We start from the raw sequence: 23,130 nt of genomic DNA, 5'->3' as shown, positions 1-23,130 counted from the left end.
CATGTGATTCTGTGACTCTGTCACACGAGCAGGGACATGTTAGAAATTAGTATGAAAATGTTTAATTTTTTTTCAATGACACGGATCTAAATCTCATCTCGCCCGTGGATGAGATTTCACAAAAAATGCAAAGGCCACTTGGCCTTTTCGCCCGTCAACCGTGAGGTTGGACAGGCAGCGAAAAATTTAATTCAGTTACAAAAACAGAATTACCTGGAAAAACTCAGCAGGTCTGGCAGCATCGGTGGAGAAGAAATCAGTTAACGTTTCGAGTCCTCACGACCCTTCGGCAGAACTGAGTATTCAGTTAGGTCGTTAATGGCCTTAATGGGCCTGTTAATTGTCAGCGGGCGCGTTGCCAACTCCCACGCACACGCCCGCCGACCAAAATATCGCGTGAGGGCGCGATGATGGTCAGGACGCTCGCCCGACGTCACCGCGCATCATCTTATGCTCATTCGGGTAGGGCGCGCGGCCAATGGACACACAGTCAGACATACACATGCACACGCCAGTCTGCTATTCTGTGCCTATCCAGCTCACCATACCTATGGCAGGATGTGGATTTGGATTTTAATGTCCCCCCCTACCCCCGGGCATGCTCGGAATACATGGGAATGGGACTGGGTGGGGGTTGCAGGATTCAGGAAGATTGGAGCTGATTCTTGGCTGATTTCTGAAAGCAGGGAATAGGCCTCACACCAGAGTCTGCTGGTCACATTGATGGATCTTAACTACAGGCTTACTAGTCTCAGCATGGTGCTTTTCCAGTACAGCTGAAACTCTAACAGTGTGCTGGTCACCTGCAACACCTCCTCTCCCTGCAGATACCGAGCAGTTACTGCAAATAACAGGGAGAGAATTTCCAAGGTTCCTTCACAATCTCCCGCTGTGACTTTGGTAGACACCAAGTCATAGAATCATTGGTTGATACAGAACCAAAGGAACCCATTCGGTCCATCATGCCTGTGCTGGCCCTTTGAAAGAGCTATCCAATTAGTCCCTCTCCCCTGTTCTTCTCTGAGGGCCCTGAGTTTTTTTCCTTTTCAAATATTTTGAAAGTTATTACTGAATCTGCTTCCTCCGCCCTTTCAGGCAGCGCATTCCAGATCACAACAACTCACTGTAATAAGAAAAGTTCCCTCATGTTGCCTCTGGTTCCTTTTCCCAGTTTCCTTAAATCTGTGTCCCTCTGGATACCGACACACATGACACTGGAAACTGTTTCTCCTTATTTACTCTTTCAAAACCCCTCATGGTTTTGAACACCTCCATTAAATCTCCTCTTAACCTTCTCTGCTCTAAGGAGAACAAACCCAGTTTCTCCATAAAACTGAAGACCCTCATCCCAGTTCCCAGTCCCGTAAATCCCCTCCGCACCCTCTCCAAGACCTTGGCACCCTTAGTGGACCATAAATTATAACAGCTCCCTCCAGAGTGCACGACAATCTTACAGTAAAGTTACCGCAAAACGTTGGGATGATATCCAACCTGGCTGGGACAATAAAAGAGTGGACGGCAACTATAGGATCAAATTAGATTATAACATGAAAATAGTGGAGATTTTTCTCAGTTCCTGAAGCACTTTATTCATCAGCTGTTTTATTATATACTCTTAACAACACAGGGTCCCGCAGGTTCACCAGGATTCCCAGGGACCCCAGGATTACCTGTAAGTACAATACCCGGCATTATTCACATTTAAAACACTGCACTGTTCCAAACTGTAACTCTGACAAATCTCCTCACTCCCAGGGTTTACCAGGACAGGATGGACCACCAGGAGCAGCAGGAATCCCAGGCTGCAACGGTACAAAGGTGAGTCTCGATACCGGGATTGGTTTAACCGGCGTTTGATGCAACTTTATAGAATGGTCCAACACAGAACCAGGCCATTCAGCCCATCTGACTGAGGCAAATCTGCTTCTCCATCCTTCGAATCACTCCCCACACCATTTTCATTTACTCTTTCATGGGATGTGGGCTTCGCTGGCTGGGCCAACATTTATTGCCCATCCCTAGTTGCCCTTGAGAAGGCGGTGCTGAGCTGCCTTCTTGAACCGCTGCAGTTCGTGTGGTGTAGGTACACCCACAGTGCTGTTAGGAAGGGAATTCCAGGATGCATCCTTTAATATCCCACACAGTTTAATCCCACTATCCCCCTCACTCCCGCACTATTTAATATCCCGCCCAGTCTAATCCCACCCTTCCCCTCACTGCCCACACCCTTTAATATCCCACCCAGCCTAATCCCACTCTCCCCCTCACTCCCCGCACCCTTTAATATCCCATCCAGTCTAATCCCATTCTCCCCCCCTCACTCCCCGCACCCTTTAATATCCCACCCAGTCTAATCCCACTCTCCCCCTCACTCCCCACACCCTTTAATATCCCATCCAGTCTAATCCCACTCTCCCCACCTCACTCCCCGCACCCTTTAATATCCCACCCAGTCTAATCCCACTCTCCTGTTTATTTTAAACACTTGAAATACTATAACGTGCTGATTAAGCTGGGCCAGTTTCTGATTGGTTGGTGCTTGTTAGGCAGCACAGAGATTCATGAACATGGGATGTAAAGCCTAAAACCCTTCTGTCTTGATTTAGGGTGAAATAGGTCCATTGGGACCCCCTGGATTACCAGGTCTCCAAGGATCTCCTGTAAGTACCTGTCAATACAACTTGACTTTGTCATTTCAGATTTATGGAGGGGTGTGACTGGGGAGGGGTGTGACTGGGGAGGGGTGTGACTGGAGTGGGCTGTGACTGTGGAGGGCTGTGGCTGGGGAGGGGTGTGACTGTGGAGGGGTGTGACTGGGGAGGGGTGTGACTGGGGAGGGCTGTGACTGGGGAGGGGGTGTGACTGGGGAGGGGTGTGACTGGAGTGGGCTGTGACTGGGGAGGGGGTGTGACTGGGGAGGGGTGTGACTGGAGTGGGCTGTGACTGGGGAGGGCTGTGACTGGGGAGCATCTCGATATGATTTTCACTTTGCTGTAATGTTGTTTTTCAGGGACAATCAGGCATTCCAGGGATGAAGGTAAAAAGCAAACCTATTTTTCAATTTTTGTGCAAAAATTCAAGTATGAAGAGCTGGTCAGGAATAATCCAAGTTCCCATTGTATCCCTGATTTCCCGCCTCCATATTCCCATCGAGTGCAGACTCCCCACTGGGCACTCATCATCGCAGAATCAGGAAGGACAGGATGAGGCCTTTCTGCCCTTCAATCCTGCTCCACCATTCAGTCAGATCATGGCTGATCGAAACCTCTACCTATCCTTGCTCCATATTCCTCGATATTCTTACCCAGCAAAAGTCTGTCGCCCTCAGTCTTGACATCAATTGCTTCCTATTATTTGATAAATATGTGTGGTTGTCAATCCTTCACATCTGATGGTCGCTCTTACATGCTGTGTTACATTTGCTCTCAGCGGTCACGTTGCATAGAATTATAGAATTACATAGCGTACAGCACAGAATCAGGCCATTCAGCCCAACTACTCCATACTGGTGTTTATGCTCCACACGAGCCTCCTCCCACCCTCCTACATCTCAGCCTATCACAATATCCTTCTATTCCTTTCTCCTTCATGTGTTTATGTATTTTCCCCTTGAATTTATCTGTACTATTCACCTCAACTACTCCCTGTGACAGTGAGTTCCACATTCACACCACCCTCTGACCTGGATTCACGGCCGTCTTATATTGATGGCTCCTAGTTATGGTCTCCCCCACAAGTTGAAATATCCTCTCTGCACACAACCTACCAAAATTTTACCCTTCATAATTTTAAAAACCTCTATCAGGTCACCCCTCAGCCTTCTCTCTTCCAGAAAAAGAGCCCCAGCCTGTTCAATCTTTCCTGACAGTTATAACCTCTCAGTTCTCTTTTGCATCTTGTCCGGTGCCTTTAAATCCTTTTTTATAACATGGAGACCAGGACTGTTCACAGTTCTCCCAATGTGGTCTCTCCAGGGCTCCATACAAGTTTAACATAACTCCTCTGCTTTTCAATCCTATCACTTCTAGAAATGAACTCCGGCGCTATCTTTGTTGGTTTTCTTCCTTTAATCCCTGGATCTCTTGGACTTGGATGCATGAGGCAGACAAAGCACACATTTTAATTTGTTTCCTGGAACAGGTCACTTGCCTTAAGCCAGAGGCTTTAGTGTGAGAGGCACAGCTCCACACCAAGTGCGGATGAGCAGGATACTATACTCCCAATCTTACTGCCCATCATTAGCACATTGGAAGGATCTGCAGGTTCTTTGAGACTTCAGCTCAGTATTATAAAAGGCTATTAGGCCCTATAGCCCTCACCCTTCCACCCACCGCCCCCATGCCCCCTCATACCCCCATGCCACCACTATAGCCACTCACCCAGTATCTAATATGGGCAGACCTCAGGAGCCATGTGGAGATGAAAAAAAAAACTAAACTTCTAAAAGTCTTATATAGCACTCACTCATACATACTTGATACAAAAAAAAACTCTCATCCATTCAAAGATTTCAAATCCCCTCAAGTAGTCAATATAAAAAAACAAATTTATATTCAGTAACCGCATCATAGCTCTTAAAACTGTCAATCAAAATGTGAACTCAGCCCTTGCCCCCGACTGAGATATGTGGCTTTTGAGCTTTTGAAACTCTGCTAAGCATTCATAATGGGCTCAGCTGTAATAACAACCCTTGGGAAATGTCAACAGTGAGGTCTTTGGAACTGCAGGAACAGTTGGTAATAGTTTTTTTCTAAGTTACACCAGTTGGCCTATCAATAAATGCACCAGCAGTAGGTGTTTTTTTTTTCACCCTAACTGATAGTTGCAGCCTCATTTTTTACATTTTTAAAGGACTTGGAATTTAAATAATTTTAGATAATGATACTTAACCAGACCTTATCCAACCTCAACAAACACTAATGCCTCTTCCTCAAACTTCTGACTCCCAGACTGTGGACTAAGACCCTTGGAACAGCCAAAATGGGCTTTGTTTGAACTCAGCACTAATTTCCAATGGCCCTGCTGAATTTGGGTTTCCCGCCATGTGATTCACTCCCCTTTCCTTCCCCCGCCACCAAAAATGGGATCTGCCTGAAATGGGGTCGGGACTTTTGCTTCTGGTTCCCGCCTGAGACCTCCAGAGTCGGCCCAACTCCTCATAAGCCCAGCCCAATTGTGTGTAACAGAGGGTGTGATTCCTGTCCAACCAATATAACCAATATAACCCTGTGATTTACATAATCGAGGGCAAGTTGTAGAATCTTCCAGTATTGAAGGAGGCCATTCATCCCTTCATACTGTGCTGACTCTTTGAAAGACCTATCCAATTAGTCCCACTCCCCCTGCTCTTTTCCTATAGCCCTGAAAATTTTGTCCACTTGAAGTATTTATCCAATTTCCTTGATATTGAATCTGCTTTCACCGCCCTTTCAGGCAGCGCCTTCCAGTTCACAACAACTCGCTGTGTCAAAAACATTCTCCTCATCTCCCCCTCTGGTTCTTTTGCCAATTACCTTAAATCTGTCTCCCTCTGGTTACTGACCCTCCTGCCACTGGAAACAATTTCTCCTTATTTACTCTATCAAAGCCCCTCCCGATTTTGAGCACCTCTATTAAATCTACCATTGACCTACTCTACTTTAAGGAGACCAATCCCAGCTTCTCCAGTCTCTCCACATGAACTGAACTTCCTCACCCCTGGCCCCAGTCCGGTAAATCCCCTCTGCACCCTCTCCGAGGCCCTGACATCCTCCAGATTTATGTTTCAGGCTTATGTTGAAGAAAGATGTAAATGTTCATGTCTCACTGCCGGTAAATTAATACCCTGATGGTTTTGTTTTAAAACAGGGCGATCCAGGTGATGTCTTTGGGGTTTCAGTACTGAAGGGGGAGCCAGGCTTCCCGGGACCACCAGGAAAAGCGGTGAGTTTCGGTCTCTGAGGTTTTCTGGGAACATCCCCTCTACCAGCCAATGTCTGATGGTCTTCTCTTACTCCCTCAGTCCTAAACCATTTCATCTCTTAAACACAGGGTGCACCAGGGATTCCTGGATCCATCGGACCAACTGGCCCACTGGGCTATCCGGGCCCTCCAGTAAGTCTGTTTACTCTCATTTCCTACACAAAATGGTTTTCGGTTAAAATCAGGCCTGGCTGAGTTGGACCTGGCGACACAGGGAGAGAGAGAGAGAGAGTAGAGATCTCATAACCTAGATCTTCGATTCCAGACCCTGAAATGGTGAACTGTTTGTTTGGTTACCTATGGAGTGGCCAATTGGGTGAGCCTGCAAGTAGCGAGTCCCATCGGCCTGGAGCACGAGGGTACACAAGGAAATCTCGGTGGATCTTTGGAGCATGTCAGATAGATCCGATGCCCGGCTCTGGTGGACGTGAGGCTCTACATTGGCGCTGAAGCCTCAGAAAATTAACTCTTACGCTCTAGCCACGAGGTAGAGGAGGTGGGAATGATTTCCTTCACTTCATTATTGTCTTCAGCTGCCTGGGCCCAGGAATTCCCTCCCTCGATATCTCCAACTCTCTCTCTTCCTTTAAGATGTCCCATAAAACGTTTGACTGAGCTTTTGGTCACTTGCTCCTAATATTTCCTTATATGGCTTGTTTTCTTCGTCAAGTTTTCTTTGATAACACTGCTGTGCAACACCTTGGGATGTTTTACTACATTAAAGGCGTTATAAAAATGCAAGTTGTTGTTAACAGTCTGTTTTATTTGTTATTGTAGGGTCCGCCCGGTATTCCTGGCCCTCCAGGACCAAAGGTAAATGATTGCATTCAGATGCAGGGTTGATATTATCGATAACACTGATATCATTAATATTAGTGAGATTACTGTCGGCAGCTGCATCTTTCTCTCTGTGTGAGGTGATGGAAGTGCAACAAATCCGTTGGTGCACTTTTTGCAGATGGCTGAAGAGACCAATCAGTGAGAGGCAGGTTCTGCTGTGAGTGCCGCACCTGAAGTGGTATCAGGCGTGGTTGTGGGTTGTTGTTTTTGGTGTTGGCACCTGTTACCAAGTCGCTGTAGCGCCTGATCATCACGGTGACGCCCACCGCTAATGCTGCCATTTGTCCTTGTTGCCGCTAGTGTCTCCCAGGCCCGGTAGTCGATGTTTTGGTCACTCTTACAGGAACGCTCGAAGCGGATCTTTGGCTGGGGGGGGGGGCGTACTGGTTTTCTGGCTCCGCTCAGCTCACCGTGCGGAACATCCTTCAGTACGTGAACATTTCCCATCCCATGGGCATGCCTGAGCCAGCAAAGCCACCTCTGCCCGCTGAGCACCAACATACCGGGGGGGTTTGCCTTCGAAGAGTTCCTGCGTTCGTGACTCTGTCCTTCCATGAGACACCCAGCACATGCTGCAAACAGTAAAGACGAAGGCTGTTGAGCTGCTTTTCCTGACAGCTTTAAGTTATGTTTCCCAGCCCCACAGCAAGGTGCTGAGAACACAGGCCTCATGAACCAACATCTTCATTCTGAGGGTCAACTTGATGTTATTCTATTCGATGCTTGTTTTGTGAATCGGCCAAAGCTGGGAGCTGCATTCCCTCCACGTGGATTGAGAGACAGACTCACTGGAGATGGTCGATATCCCTGATATTATTGATTATTCAAGTCGATATCAATGATTTTACTGATACTGATAATACTGATATTAATATGATTGATATTCCTGAAGCTTGTTGCTGTCCAGCTTGGGTTAATTTGTCTCTTTCTTTTGTGAACAGGGGAATATGGGGGTGCAGTTTTATGGACCAAAGGGTCAGAAGGTGAGGAATACCCACAAATATATTTAGATTCTCTTCACAAACGAGATGATTCATCCAATCAAACACAAATTAATCAACATCAGTCGACATATTATTAAAAATCTGCCAGTGCCTCCTGTTCAACTTCCAGCTGTAACTAACTTTTGCCACTTTGGAAAGCCAGGATGGAGACGAGGGGAAGGAGTGGGGCGAGAGAGAGGGAGGGGGAGGAGAGGGAAGAGGAGAGGAAGAAGGGAGGGGAGAGGAGGGGAAGAGGTGGGGGAAGGGAGAGGGTGGGAGGGGAGAGGGGGAAGGGAGGGGAGTGGGGAGGGATGGGGAGAGGGGATAAATGGGAGAGGGAAGAGAATAGGGAGAGGGGAGGGGAGGGAGTGGAGAGGAGGTGGGAGGGAAAGGTGGAGGGAGGGGAGAGAAGGGGAGGGAGGGGAGAGGAGGAGAGGGGGAGAAGGGGAGGGAGGGGTGGTGGGAGGGAGAGGGAGGGAGAGGAGGTCAGAGGGGAGGGATAGGGAACCAGGAGGGATAAGATAAGGGAGAGTTAGGGGATGGGGCAGAGGGAGGTGAAAGTGGGGCTCTAAAGGGTAAGGGAGGAGAGAGGAGGGAGAAAGAAGGAGAGCCTTGGACATTTTCTCAAACTCCTGAATTGAGCTTCTGTGTTGGGAGCCGGGCTGCTTGTGGACAGAATTAGCAGTTGTGACAAACGTGTTATCTGTATTTTTAAAGGGTGATCCAGGAGTACAAGGACCCCCAGGCCCACCTGGTAATAGAGAGTTTCAAGGAACAACAACCAAAGTCCTCATAGGAGCAAAGGTTTGTTCATTTAAACAAGATGCTTTGTTGGATCATTTTCCACAATAATTAAATCCACATCAGAGTTTATCTCATAGCTATTGTAATGTAAGAGATAGCAGCGTGACATCACTAGAAGGGAAATGTGTCATGTGACCCAGTCTAAGCTTCACTTTTGCTTTGAGCAGAGCACACACGCACAGCTCTGATGCCCACAAGCTTGTGCCTAGTCTTAATAAATTAACCCACAACGTGTTTACTCAATCCCTTATAAGCGATTGGTGCCTTGTGTCTTGTACAGTAAATAAACCCAAGATATAATACCATTATAATAACACGGCAGCATCTGGGAACTTATTAAAGATGAAAAGATTCAGTTACAGCTCGAGCTGTTTGTGTCTGATGGGGGAGCTGGTTCCACAGACAGACCCCTTGCTTGCTGAAATATCAGGGCAGGATTTACCCGAGCGGTGACAGTGTGTTCACAACACTCTCTGTTATTAATGTGTAAATTATCCAGTGAGTTCAGGGGATGAACAGAGTCAGTTGTAAATCTCCAGAATTTTCTGCTTGATTTGCGTCACTCCGCAGTTCACATAAACAGCATCTCACCCTCAATCTTCCAACGTTAGAAGGGGGGTTTCTGATGGCTGCACCGCCACTCCCCCTGGCTTTACACCTGAGGCCTAAACCCGCTCTCTTTTGGACTTCCCCCACGCCCGAGAAATCCTCCTGCTGGCCTAAAAATTGAGGCTGGGCCAGAAACGGCCGTTAAGTGGCCAATAATTAGTCACTTAAGAGCCTCATCTAGGGCAAGGGAGTGGGCGGGAGGGGACGGCCTGTCCGAGGTCTCACCCACCCCAGCGTGAAATCGCTGGGAAGTCCGGGCAGCGGGAAGCCCATCCGTGCTATTTCACGGTCCCCCCACCCCCGCCCACAGCTAAAAGCCCAGCGGCAGGGGAGCCTGCAATTCAGGCCCCTGTTATTTTTGAGAACTTGCTGGATTTGCTCATTAATTATCTATTAAACTTACCACAGAAAGTTAGAGCTGGAATTTAACAGTTAAAATGTCTTTCTGCTGATGTGATAATTGTTAATCCAATGTTCATTCAACCTCTCTGACCCAGAACCCAGAAAAAGAACAATTTAACCTGTTGAATCTCATTCCAGCAGGTTGTCAATTGTTCTTTGACATTGAAAACATATTTAATTTTTAAAATTTATTCTTTTCGTTTGTGCCTATTTTCCCTTTCTTAATCCAACCTTTCTTTCCCTCACTTTATTTCTCTTTCTGGACCTGATTTGTCTTTAATTCACCTGGTTTCCTTCTCCGTCGTCCCTCTGTTTCTTTCTCAATCCTTAAATCTCATTGGTTAAGGAGGTTGACTGTTGGTTCCATCATTCACTGAGGTCCCAGATGCCCCATTGCCCTCACCCACACTGTTATTAGCTCACCCTCCCAGTGAGTTACAGGACAAAATACGTTCAAGCTGAAATTTGAGGGAATAAGTCTAGCAGGGTAAGCACTCCAGAAAGATCTGGGCTAGTGTTTTCATAGATTAGTTTGGAATCGATCCCTTCCAATACAAGTCGTTCCCTCTGGTTCTGCTGTTCTGGACAAGGGGAAACAGTTTGTCCTGGGCGATATTATCTCATCTATTTAGAATCCTAACAGCAATCACATCACCTCTCAACATTCTCGTTTGCATTGAAAACTGCTCAATATAAATAAGTGCCCTTTCGATCCTGTTATTCCCTCTCTAGTTGGGAGAAAGGGAATGGTTTGAGTATCTGAACTTTCCTAAGTTCCTACTGTCACTTGCTCACTATTCCTGAATAATGAAATGTTTATACTCTCTCCTGTTGATGCTCTGAATACTCTATTCTTTTAGAAGAATTACACTGTAATTCACCAATAATTTCAGAAGTGAGGAGAAACCATCTTGTAGTACACAGAGGACTGACATCATGAGCTTGGGCTTTCAAGTGAGAGGGCACGATCACCACAGAGAAGCTCTGCTGCCTAGATCATTATTTGCACTGAGTCCTGTTCACCCATCACCCACTGTGCTCTCTGACCTACATTGAGTCCAGCAATACCTTAAATTTAAAATTCTCGTCCTTGTTTGCAAATTATTCCATGGCCTCGTTCCCCCACACCCCCCACCCTTACCTCTGTAATCCCCTCCAGCCCCACAAACCTCCGAGATCTCTGCACTTCTCCAGTTCTGGCCTCTTGAGCATCCCCAATTTTAATCACTGCACCATTGGCGGCCATGCCTTCAGCTGCCTGGGGCCTATGCTCTGGAATTCCGTCTCTAAACCTCTCCGCCTCTCTAACTCACTTTCCTCCTTCAAGATACTCCTAAAAACCTATTTTTTTGACCAAGATTTTGGTCGCCTGTCCTAATATCTCTTTATGTGACTCAGTGTCAGATTTCGCTTGATAATCATTCCTGTGAAGCACACTGGGACATTTTACCATGTTAAAAATGCTATATAAATATTGAATAAATATATTTTATAAGGCACAAATACTAATAACCTCCTTCTCACTGATTTCTTTCCAGGGTCAAAAAGGAGATCGAGGGGAACCAGGAGTGAAGGGTTTCCCTGGCAGTCCGGTAAGTATTAGGGTCAGACTGCCTGACTAACCTATTAAAACTCTAGTGTACGTGTACAACAGACTTCTCTTCTTTGTTTATACTTTTAACAACAACACCTAGCATTGAAGACACCATCTTAATACAAAATTTCCATGTAAACATGCTTATGTGTCACGGTGGTTGCCCCGTTTGGGATCACGGAATTTGCTCTGTAATTTTCCAGTACTTAAAGTGGATTAATTCAGTCACAGGCAATGTGTTTGAAAATTATTGGGGCAGGATCTTCCCCCCCACATCTTCCCCTCCACTGTGGGAACGAGTGGGTTCCTGATCGGCGCTCCCGGTCGGGGGCGCGCCACCATTTTACGTGGGCGGGCCAATTAAAGCCCGCCCAGCGTGACGTGCGCCAGGAACCACAGTGCACTCCCTGTGCGGGCAGAGGGGGGGTGGATTCCCTGAGCGGGGAATGCGCTGTTTCGCGCATGCGCGTGAATGAGCGCACAGATCTCCGTGAGGCAAAGCGCTGCCTCAGGGAGATCGGCTCAGCTTTGAAAATTTCAATAAAGAAGGGGAAAAAAATTACTGACATGTCCCCTCATGTGTCACTGTCACATGAGCTGGGACATGTCCATTCCTTTCATTTCAACATTTTATAAAAATTTTAATACCCTCATGAAACCTCATCCCGCCCGTGGATGAGGCTTGATGTTTTTTCTGAAGCCCCTCAGGGCTCCCAGCCTGTCCGCCAACCTTAAGGTTGGACGGGCAGGTCCCATTATTGATCTTAATTACTTTTTTAATGGCCTTAATAGCCCTTGATTCGGTTGCGCACCCACCGAACTGAAAATCTAGATGCGCGGTGAGGTCGGGATGCAGGCCCGATGTCAGCCCGTGTCATTTTAGGCTTCGGTGAGTGGGCCCTACCCCCCCCGCTTGCCCAACAGAAGGTTCTGCCCTTGGTTGTAGAGCGAGTGTCTTGTCTCAAAACAAGTCAACTATTTACTTTGAATTAGTATTCACCAACACAATCAGCCCAGACTGAGTTTCTGGGCAAAAATGAAATTTGCTGCACAGGCTGCAACACGCCAACGATTCTGGTTATGGGATGTGAAGTTAGTGAATCAGTAACGCACACAGACTGAATACAACACAATATTTAAAACATTCCTTGAAAAAAGAGGTTTGCAAAATGAAACTTCCAAAAGGCCAGGGTGTTTATTGTGAATCTTGTTTGTCCAATTTAAGAAATGTTACTGATTTCAAGTTAATCCTCCCATTTCTACAGGGACATTCGAGTATCGGGATGAAGGGTGACAAAGGAGAATTGGGAGAACCGGGTAAACGCGTGAGTATGAGGAATACTTCAAGCTCAGGATGTGGGTGTCACTGGCACGGCTGGCACTTATTGTCCATCCCCAGTTACCTGGAGAACCAACTGAGTGTCTTGCCAGGCCATATCAGAGGGCAGTCAAACTCATTGCTGTGGGCCTGGAGTCCCAGAAAGGGCATCCCAGGTAAGGAGGGCAGATTGCCTTCCCTAATTGACATTGGTGAAGCAGTTGGGTATTTTTTTTGACAGCGTTGTGTACCCTGGGAGCTCTCCCAGGTTGAATAACAAAAACAGCCCTGAGCAACGCTGGGGGTAATTGACAAGTTTGTGTCGCAGACACAGATTCAGGAATTTGGAAATTCCGACAGGTGCTCAAACCTCCTCCCAACCCACAAACCTTCCCTTTCGTTAAAATGCTTCTAAACCTTTGTAAAGTGTTGGACAATGTTGTGAAAATTATTTGCCCCCTGAGAATTGGCGTCCTGTTTATTTTTGGTGCAGAACCTCATGCAGTTTATACCTAATTGTCATTCTTCACATCATTTCACAGGGTAAACCGGGAAAAGATGGTGATCCAGGGCCACCAGGACCTTACGTAAGTTCCGTTTCTATCATATCCTGACCACAGCCTCTCATCGGCCACCAGTCCCAGACTAACCAACAACCAGAGCGTGCTCACTCTAACTGGAACCAGCAGCCCTGCACCTACCTAATGCTTGTTTGTTGAGGCTTCTTAAATCCTTGTGCCAAGGGGAATGTTTGTGCTGCCAGTTCCCAGTAACGTGGACCTCCCCAGCAGCAGCGTGTGCTGAGGTGAGAGGTCATCACAAGCTGAGTGCGGCGCTCGATTCAGGGGCCGAGATTGTGAACCCCTCTCCCAACAAGCATCAGTGTGACTGTTTCTTATTAAGCTGAGCAGTGTTGGTGGCCGTTTAAAGGCAAGGTACGGAGGAGCAGTAGTGCATCGGCAGAAGATATGCAACATGTACTCAAAGGCATGCAGAGTCCTGACAAACTTCAACTGCGTGATCTTTGCTGACTGAACAAATCTGTCAAAAGCTGAAGTTGAGGAGGGATTTAGACAGAAGGAGAGGGGAATGGCGGGTTACATAGAAAGGGTGTGAATGTCTATCTCAGCAAGCCGGAGATGCTCAGTCAGTAAATATATTCAAGACGGATGTTGATAGATATTTAGACAGGAGGAGAGCTAAGGGAGCCGGGGGTAGGGTGGGAAGGGGGAGTTGAGGTAGAAGGATCAGTCATGAGGATGTTGAATGACAGAGCAGACACAAAGGGCCAGACAGCTACTCCTGTTTCTGGTTTTTAAGATGGGAGCCTTTTCTGTATTTCAGACACATGATCAGTTGTTTCAATTGCCCAACATTGTTTGACAGCTCAGAAACCATAGAACCATAGAAAAGTTACAGCACAGAAGGAGGCCATTTGGCCCATCTTGTCCATGCCAGCCCGAGGACACCGAGGTGCCCTTCCTAATCCCACCTTCCTGCACCCAGTCCATAGCCCTGCAGCTTACAGCACTTTAGGTGCAGATCCAGGTACTTTTTAAAAGAGTTTAAAGTTTCTGCCTCTACCACCAACTTGGGCAGCGAATTCCAGACACCCACTACCCTCTGCATAAAAAAGTTCTTCCTCATGTCCCCCCTACACCTTCTGCCACTTATCTTGAATCTATGTCCCCTGGTTCTAGAATTCTCCATCAAGGGAAACAATTTTATCCTGTCCACTCTTATCTATTCCCCTCATAATTTTGTACACCTAATTCAAGTCACCTCTCAGCCTTCTTTGTTCTAAGGAAAATAACCCCAACCTATCCGATCTCTCCTCATAGCTACACTTTTCTAACCCTGGCAACATTCTTGTAAACCTCCTCTGCACTCTCTCCAGAGCTATTACGTCCTTCCTGTAATGTGGTGACCAGAACTGCACACAATACTCCAGTTGTGGCCTCACCAGTGTTTTATACAATTCCAACATTATATTCTTACTTTTATATTCTTTACCTCTGCCAGTGAAGGAGAGCATTCCATATGCTTTCTTTACAACCTTGTCTACTTGAACTGCTGCCTTCAGGGACCTGTGTACTTGTACGCCAAGATCTCTCACTTCATCTACCCCTCTTAGTATATTCCCATTTATTGTGTAATCCCTGTAACTGTTTTACCTCCTTAAATGTATGACCTCACACTTCTCTATGTTAAAATCCATCTGCCACTTTACCGCCCACTCCACCAAACCATCTATATTGTTTTGGAGATTATGGCTATCCTCTGCCCTATCCACTATTCGGCCAATCTTTGTGTCATCTGCAAATTTCCCAATCGTGCCCCCCACGTTCACATCCAAATCGTTAATATATAACACAAACAGCAAGTGTCCCAACACCGAGCCCTGTGGAACACCACTTGAGACAACTTTCCATTCGCAAGGGCATCCATCGACCATTACCCTTTGTTTCCTGTTACAAAGCCAACCTTTTATCCAGTTTGCGACATTACCCTGAATCCCATGGGCTTTTACTTTCCTGACCAATCTGCCATGTGGGACCTTGTCAAATGCCTTGCTAAAATCCACGTACACAACATCCACTGCACTACCTTCATCAACCCTTCTTGTCACTTCCTCAAAGAATTCAATCACATTTGTGAGGCAAGACCTTCCTTTAACAAATCCACGCTGACCATCCCTGACTAGTCCATGCCTTTCCACATGACCGTTAATCCTATCTCTTAGATCCTATCAATCAGACATTAGTGAAACCTTACTGGCCTCGCAATGTTCCGACCTGTGTAGACAGTATTTTAACTTTGTCCAAGGAAACAATTTTAAAGATGTTTCTGAATTTTATTATGCGTCAGCTGTTGGTGAAAAGTGGGAAAATTATTCTTGGTTTTGTTTATTTTATAGGGCCAACCAGGATACGCAGGAGAACCAGGCTTTCCAGGACTGGAGGGCTCCAAGGTAACAAGCTTTATTTAATTTATTTGGTTGGACTGAGGGAGAGAGGGAATGGAGGGGCATTGGGAGGCAGGGATGGAGGGAGGGAACAGAGGGAGTGATTGGGGAAAGGAGGAATGGAGGGATGAGCGGATGGAGGGAGGGATGGATGCATAGACCATTTACAATGTGCATTCAGTGCTGTCGAAAATGGCAAGAGAATTTCCACGTTCACCAATTTCCATCCCTAACATTGGTGTAAGATTGGTGGAAGCACTGGGAGTTTGGTTTAGTGAGTATTTCGACAAGTCCCCTGATGTATCTGCTGAGGTTAGACAGACAAAGCCCAGCAGCAATCTGCTGGAAATATATCGCCGTTCCTTCACTGTCGCTGGGTCAAAATCCTGGAACTCTCTCCCTAACAGCACTGTGGGTGTATCTACACCACATGGACTGCAGCGGTTCAAGAAGGCAGCTCACCACCACCTTCTCAAGGGCAACTAGGGATGGGCAGTAAATGCTGGGCCCAGCCAGCGAAGCCCACATCCCGTGAATGAATAAAAAAAGTCCTGCTGGCTGAAGATGGTCACATAGTCAGTAGAAGAGGAGAGAGATTCTCATATTGACCACAGAGAGATGGCAGTTTCAACCAACCAGTCCCTAACATCACCCTTTTCTGTCTCTCCCATCTGCAAATTTACTTCCGTTCTGTTATCTGAGTTGATGCTGTTTTGAAAATAACGGGCGTATGTTTCTTTTCTCTAGGGAGAGAAAGGCAATCGTGGGATTGTTGGTCCTCCAGGTATTGTAAGTATCCGGAAAAAATCAAATACTAGGTGATTGGACTGTGTATTTACTGAGGTTTGGGCTGTGTATTTACTGAGGGCACTGGACTGTGTATTTACTGAGGTTTGGGCTGTGTATTTACTGAGGGTTTTGGGCTGTGTATTTACTGAGGGTTTTGGGCTGGGTATTTACTGAGGGTTTTGGGCTGGGTATTTACTGAGGGCATTGGACTGTGTATTTACTGAGGATATTGAACTGTGTATTTACTGAGGCTATTGGACTGTGTATTTACTGAGGGTATTGGGCTGTGTATTTACTGAGGGTATTGGGCTGTGTATTTACTGAGGGTATTGGGCTGTATATTTACTGAGGGCATTGGGCTGTATATTTACTGAGAGTATTGGACTGTATTTACTGAGGGTATTGGTCTGTGTGTTTACTGAGGGTTTGGACTGTGTATTTACTGGGAGTTGAGACTGTGTATTTACTGAGGATATTGGATGGTGTATTTAATGAGGATATGGGACTGTGTATTTACTGAGGGTATTGGACTGTATATTTACTGAGGGTATTGGGCTGTATATTTACGGGGGGAATTGAGCTGTGTATTTACTGAGAGTATTGGGCTGTGTATTTACTGAGGGCTATTGGGCTGTATATTTACTCAGAGTATTGGGCTGTATATTTACTGAGGGTGATTGGGCTGTGTATTTACTGAGGGCTATTGGGCTGTGTATTTACTGAGGGTATTGGGCTGTGTGTTTACTGAGGGTATTGGGCTGTGTATTTACTGAGGGTATTGGGCTGTGTATTTACTGAGGGTATTGGGCTGTGTATTTACTGAGAGCTATTGGGCTGTGTATTTACTGAGGGCTATTGGGCTGTGTATTTACTGAGGATATTGGGCTGTGTATTTACTGAGGGCTATTGGGCTGTGTATTTACTGAGGGCTATTGGGCTGTGTATTTACTGAGGGCTATTGGGCTGTGTATTTACTGAGGGCTATTGGGCTGTGTATTTACTGAGGGTATTGGGCTGTGTATTTACTGAGGGTGATTGGGCTGTGTATTTACTGAGGGCTATTGGGCTGTATATTTACTGAGGGTGATTGGGCTGTGTATTTACTGAGGGTGATTGGGCTGTGTATTTACTGAGGGTGATTGGGCTGTGTATTTACTGAGGGTATTGGGCTGTGTATTTACTGAGGGTGATTGGGCTGTGTATTTACTGAGGGTATTGGGCTGTGTATTTACTGAGGGCTATTGGGCTGTGTATTTACTGAGGGCTATTGGGCTGTGTATTTACTGAGGGTATTGGGCTGTGTATTTACTGAGGGCTATTGGGCTGTGTATTTACTGAGGGTATTGGGCTGTGTATTTACTGAGGGCTATTGGGCTGTGTATTTACTGAGGGTATTGGGCTGTGTATTTACTGAGGGTATTGGGCTGTGTATTTACTGAGGGCTATTGGGCTGTGTATTTACTGAGGGTATTGGGCTGTGTATTTACTGAGGGCTATTGGGCTGTGTATTTACTGAGGGCTATTGGGCTGTGTATTTACTGAGGGCTATTGGGCTGTGTATTTACTGAGGGCTATTGGGCTGTGTATTTACTGAGGGTATTGGGCTGTGTATTTACTGAGGGTGATTGGGCTGTGTATTTACTGAGGGTGATTGGGCTGTGTATTTACTGAGGGTGATTGGGCTGTGTATTTACTGAGGGTGATTGGGCTGTGTATTTACTGAGGGTGATTGGGCTGTGTATTTACTGAGGGTATTGGGCTGTGTATTTACTGAGGGTGATTGGGCTGTGTATTTACTGAGGGTATTGGGCTGTGTATTTACTGAGGGCTATTGGGCTGTGTATTTACTGAGGGTATTGGGCTGTGTATTTACTGAGGGCTATTGGGCTGTGTATTTACTGAGGGTATTGGGCTGTGTATTTACTGAGGGCTATTGGGCTGTGTATTTACTGAGGGCTATTGGGCTGTGTATTTACTGAGGGCTATTGGGCCGTGTATTTACTGAGGGCTATTGGGCTGTGTGTTTACTGAGGGTATTGGGCTGTGTATTTACTGAGGGTGATTGGGCTGTGTATTTACTGAGGGCTATTGGGCTGTGTATTTACTGAGGGTGATTGGGCTGTGTATTTACTGAGGGTGATTGGGCTGTGTATTTACTGAGGGTGATTGGGCTGTGTATTTACTGAGGGTGATTGGGCTGTGTATTTACTGAGGGTGATTGGGCTGTGTATTTACTGAGAGTGATTGGGCTGTGTATTTATTGAGGGTGATTGGGCTGTGTATTTACTGAGGGTGATTGGGCTGTGTATTTACTGAGGGTGATTGGGCTGTGTATTTACTGAGAGTGATTGGGCTGTGTATTTACTGAGGGTGATTGGGCTGTGTATTTACTGAGGGTATTGGGCTGTGTATTTACTGAGGGTGATTGGGCTGTGTATTTACTGAGGGCTATTGGGCTGTGTATTTACTGAGGGTGATTGGGCTGTGTATTTACTGAGGGTGATTGGGCTGTGTATTTACTGAGAGTGATTGGGCTGTGTATTTACTGAGGGTGATTGGGCTGTGTATTACTGAGGGTGATTGGGCTGTGTATTTATTGAGGGTGATTGGGCTGTGTATTTACTGAGGTTTGGGCTGTGTATTTACTGAGGGTATTGGGCTGTGTATTTACTGAGGGTATTGGGTTGTGTATTTACTGAGGGTATTGGGTTGTGTATTTACTGAGCGTATTGGGCTGTGTATTTACTGAGCGTATTGGGCTGTGTATTTACTGAGCGTATGGGGCTGTGTATTTACTGAGGGTATTGGGCTGTGTATTTACTGAGCGTATTGGGCTGTGTATTTACTGAGGGCTATTGGGCTGTGTATTTACTGAGGGTATTGGGCTGTGTATTTACTGAGGGTATTGGGCTGTGTATTTACTGAGGGTATTGGGCTGTGTATTTACTGAGCGTATTGGGCTGTGTATTTACTGAGGGTATTGGGCTGTGTATTTACTGAGGGTATTGGGCTGTGTATTTACTGAGGGTATTGGGCTGTGTATTTACTGAGGGTATTGGGCTGTGTATTTACTGAGCGTATTGGGCTGTGTATTTACTGAGGGTATTGGGCTGTGTATTTACTGAGGGTATTGGGCTGTGTATTTCCTGAGTGTATTGGGCTGTGTATTTACTGAGGCTATTGGGCTGTGTATTTACTGAGGCTATTGGGCTGTGTATTTACTGAGGGTATTGGGCTGTGTATTTACTGAGGGTATTGGGCTGTGTATTTACTGAGGGTTCAGGCTGTGTATTTACTGAGGGTTCAGGCTGTGTATTTACTGAGGGTTCAGGCTGTGTATTTACTGAGGGTATTGGGCTGTGTATTTACTGAGGGTATTGGGCTGTGTATTTACTGAGGGTTCGGGCTGTGTATTTACTGAGGGTTCAGGCTGTGTATTTACTGAGGGTTCAGGCTGTGTATTTACTGAGGGTTCAGGCTGTGTATTTACTGAGGGTATTGGGCTGTGTATTTACTGAGGGTATTGGGCTGTGTATTTACTGAGGGTTCTGGGCTGTGTATTTACTGAGGGTATTGGGCTGTGTATTTACTGAGGGTTCAGGCTGTGTATTTACTGAGGGTTCAGGCTGTGTATTTACTGAGGGTTCAGGCTGTGTATTTACTGAGGGTATTGGGCTGTGTATTTACTGAGGGTATTGGGCTGTGTATTTACTGAGGGTTCAGGCTGTGTATTTACTGAGGGTATTGGGCTGTGTATTTACTGAGGGTTCAGGCTGTGTATTTACTGAAGGTTCAGGCTGTGTATTTACTGAGGGTATTGGGCTGTGTATTTACTGAGGGTATTGGGCTGTGTATTTACTGAGGGTTCGGGCTGTGTATTTACTGAGGGTTCAGGCTGTGTATTTACTGAGGGTATTGGGCTGTGTATTTACTGAGGGTTCAGGCTGTGTATTTACTGAGGGTATTGGGCTGTGTATTTACTGAGAGTTCAGGCTGTGTATTTACTGAGGGTATTGGGCTGTGTATTTACTGAGGGTTCAGGCTGTGTATTTACTGAGGGTATTGGGCTGTGTATTTACTGAGGGTATTGGGCTGTGTATTTACTGAGGGTTCAGGCTGTGTATTTACTGAGGGTATTGGGCTGTGTATTTACTGAGGGTTCAGGCTGTGTATTTACTGAGGGTATTGGGCTGTGTATTTACTGAGGGTTCAGGCTGTGTATTTACTGAGGGTATTGGGCTGTGTATTTACTGAGGGTATTGGGCTGTGTATTTACTGAGGGTTCAGGCTGTGTATTTACTGAGGGTATTGGGCTGTGTATTTACTGAGGGTATTGGGCTGTGTATTTACTGAGGGTTCAGGCTGTGTATTTACTGAGGGTATTGGGCTGTGTATTTACTGAGGGTTCAGGCTGTGTATTTACTGAGGGTTCAGGCTGTGTATTTACTGAGGGTATTGGGCTGTGTATTTACTGAGGGTATTGGGCTGTGTATTTACTGAGGGTTCGGGCTGTGTATTTACTGAGGGTTCAGGCTGTGTATTTACTGAGGGTATTGGGCTGTGTATTTACTGAGGGTTCAGGCTGTGTATTTACTGAGGGTATTGGGCTGTGTATTTACTGAGAGTTCAGGCTGTGTATTTACTGAGGGTATTGGGCTGTGTATTTACTGAGGGTTCAGGCTGTGTATTTACTGAGGGTATTGGGCTGTGTATTTACTGAGGGTATTGGGCTGTGTATTTACTGAGGGTTCAGGCTGTGTATTTACTGAGGGTATTGGGCTGTGTATTTACTGAGGGTTCAGGCTGTGTATTTACTGAGGGTATTGGGCTGTGTATTTACTGAGGGTTCAGGCTGTGTATTTACTGAGGGTATTGGGCTGTGTATTTACTGAGGGTATTGGGCTGTGTATTTACTGAGGGTTCAGGCTGTGTATTTACTGAGGGTATTGGGCTGTGTATTTACTGAGGGTATTGGGCTGTGTATTTACTGAGGGTTCAGGCTGTGTATTTACTGAGGGCATTGGGCTGTGTATTTACTGAGGGTTCAGGCTGTGTATTTACTGAGGGTATTGGGCTGTGTATTTACTGAGGGTTCAGGCTGTGTATTTACTGAGGGTATTGGGCTGTGTATTTACTGAGGGTTCAGGCTGTGTATTTACTGAGGGTATTGGGCTGTGTATTTACTGAGGGTTCAGGCTGTGTATTTACTGAGGGTATTGGGCTGTGTATTTACTGAGGGTTCAGGCTGTGTATTTACTGAGGGTATTGGGCTGTGTATTTACTGAGGGTATTAGACTCTTTATTTACTGGACTTGTTCTAAAGTTGTTCAGATTTTGTTTGTAAAAATAATAAAGGGGAATTTTATCCACAAAAAATGAGTGGTTTTGGATCTGGTGGGCGGGGGAGGTGTTAAAAAACAGAATCTTGACACCAACCACCGCCCCCCCCCCCCCCCCCCCCCACCCCCTCCCCCACCCCCCACAGACCCAGGACACCCACTTCAGGTCTAACAGATGAGGCTGGATGGGTGGCTGACCTGAAACCACTCCGAGGCGGTGGTAAGTCGCTTTAAATGTGATAATGAGGCTGCGAGCCTCATTGTTATTGAGATTTTTGAGTGTAGCTGTGGTAGGGCGGCTTCACGACCCGAGAGAATCCCAGGCCCTAAACCCAGGTGAGTCCAGTCCCGCCGCAGGAGCTAAGTGTCCTTCCACCTCCTGCTTGACCCAGTGAGCCTGCCCGGGAGAGACCCCTTTGATCAGGTGCTGCCCCAAACCTCACCCCACGCATCATCCCCTGTCCCTCTTCAGGGGGCCTCCAAAACCCCTGCCTCCAATTTATCTCATTACATCCCCCCCATGGCCTCTGATCCTCCCTCACCCAGGACCCTGGAACCAAACGGCCTTTCTGACCCTCCGACTGCTCCGGGGATTGGTGTTACCCCCCCTGCCCTGCTGATTGATCGTCCGCCCCCTCCCCCACTGGGCCTAGGGGTACCTTGTGCTGTGGTTTCTGGGGCTCTGCACAATCCGACTGGAAGCCTGACAAACAGGCAGCGAATCCGTCAGTGACGTTCGCGCACACACTGTGGAGCTTAAACTGCGTTCCTACCACAGCAACGGGACACTGACTCCTCCGCGGGCGCTGTCTGGAATCACCGCTCACTGAACATCCATCTCCTCTTCCAGATTATTGATGCACGTGGAAACATTATTCATGGGACACAGGGCAACCCAGGTGAGCCAGGCCCTCCCGGGCTGCAAGGTGAACAGGGCCCAACAGGTACGTAACCAGATTCTTAATAACCACATTCAATGTAAATCAAAACCGATTGAGAAATTATCAACATAATTGCAACACTTGCTCCTTTTCTTCCCCTCTTCAGGCCGCCCTGGACTTGCTGGATTACCAGGCCCTCCAGGTAAAGGATTGTGAAGCTACTGTGGTGGAATGGTCATTGACACAGGGCTTGACCTAGGCTGACCAGCAAGTAAACAGGCTGACTACAATCAACTTAATAGAGAGGCTTTGTAGAGTCGTCACAATTTCTTGGGCAGGAATGATACTGACAGTTCCCACTGGACAGGCCATATTGAGTTCTGACGAATGTACATGTCCTCTAGCCAAACCTGAAACCTTTTGCATATGTAAATACTGGACCTAACATGCTCCCGGATAAATTGAACAGATAGTTTGCGTCTGCCTTCACTGTAGAGGATGCAAATAACACCCCAGGAATAATTGCGAATCAGGAGGTGAAAGGGAGGGAGAAACTTAAAACAATTCCAATCACCGGGGAAAGGTCACTGAGGAAATTATTGGAACTAAAAGCTGACAAGTCCCCAGGTCCTGGTGGACTTCATC

At 46.6% G+C, this 23,130-nt stretch overlaps 1 protein-coding gene across 1 annotated transcript in view; it reads left to right on the top strand.

The window, feature by feature from the left end:
- The window catches only part of LOC144683062 (uncharacterized), a 101,927-nt gene that overhangs the window by 6,382 nt on the left and 72,415 nt on the right, over window positions 1-23,130 (top strand). Inside the window, exons 4-19 of the mRNA XM_078546076.1 lie at window positions 1,628-1,672; window positions 1,756-1,818; window positions 2,607-2,660; window positions 3,011-3,037; window positions 5,848-5,922; window positions 6,031-6,093; window positions 6,739-6,774; window positions 7,743-7,784; window positions 8,502-8,588; window positions 11,138-11,191; window positions 12,459-12,518; window positions 13,054-13,098; window positions 15,429-15,482; window positions 16,224-16,265; window positions 22,455-22,548; window positions 22,652-22,687. Coding sequence (XP_078402202.1) covers window positions 1,628-1,672; window positions 1,756-1,818; window positions 2,607-2,660; window positions 3,011-3,037; window positions 5,848-5,922; window positions 6,031-6,093; window positions 6,739-6,774; window positions 7,743-7,784; window positions 8,502-8,588; window positions 11,138-11,191; window positions 12,459-12,518; window positions 13,054-13,098; window positions 15,429-15,482; window positions 16,224-16,265; window positions 22,455-22,548; window positions 22,652-22,687 — 877 coding nt within the window. The remainder of the gene's footprint in view (window positions 1-1,627; window positions 1,673-1,755; window positions 1,819-2,606; window positions 2,661-3,010; window positions 3,038-5,847; window positions 5,923-6,030; window positions 6,094-6,738; window positions 6,775-7,742; window positions 7,785-8,501; window positions 8,589-11,137; window positions 11,192-12,458; window positions 12,519-13,053; window positions 13,099-15,428; window positions 15,483-16,223; window positions 16,266-22,454; window positions 22,549-22,651; window positions 22,688-23,130) is intronic.

Source organism: Cetorhinus maximus, chromosome 7 (genome assembly GCF_964194155.1).
Source record: "Cetorhinus maximus chromosome 7, sCetMax3.hap1.1, whole genome shotgun sequence".
Taxonomy (NCBI): Eukaryota; Metazoa; Chordata; class Chondrichthyes; order Lamniformes; family Cetorhinidae; genus Cetorhinus; species Cetorhinus maximus.
This window is presented reverse-complemented; position numbering and strand designations above follow the sequence as displayed.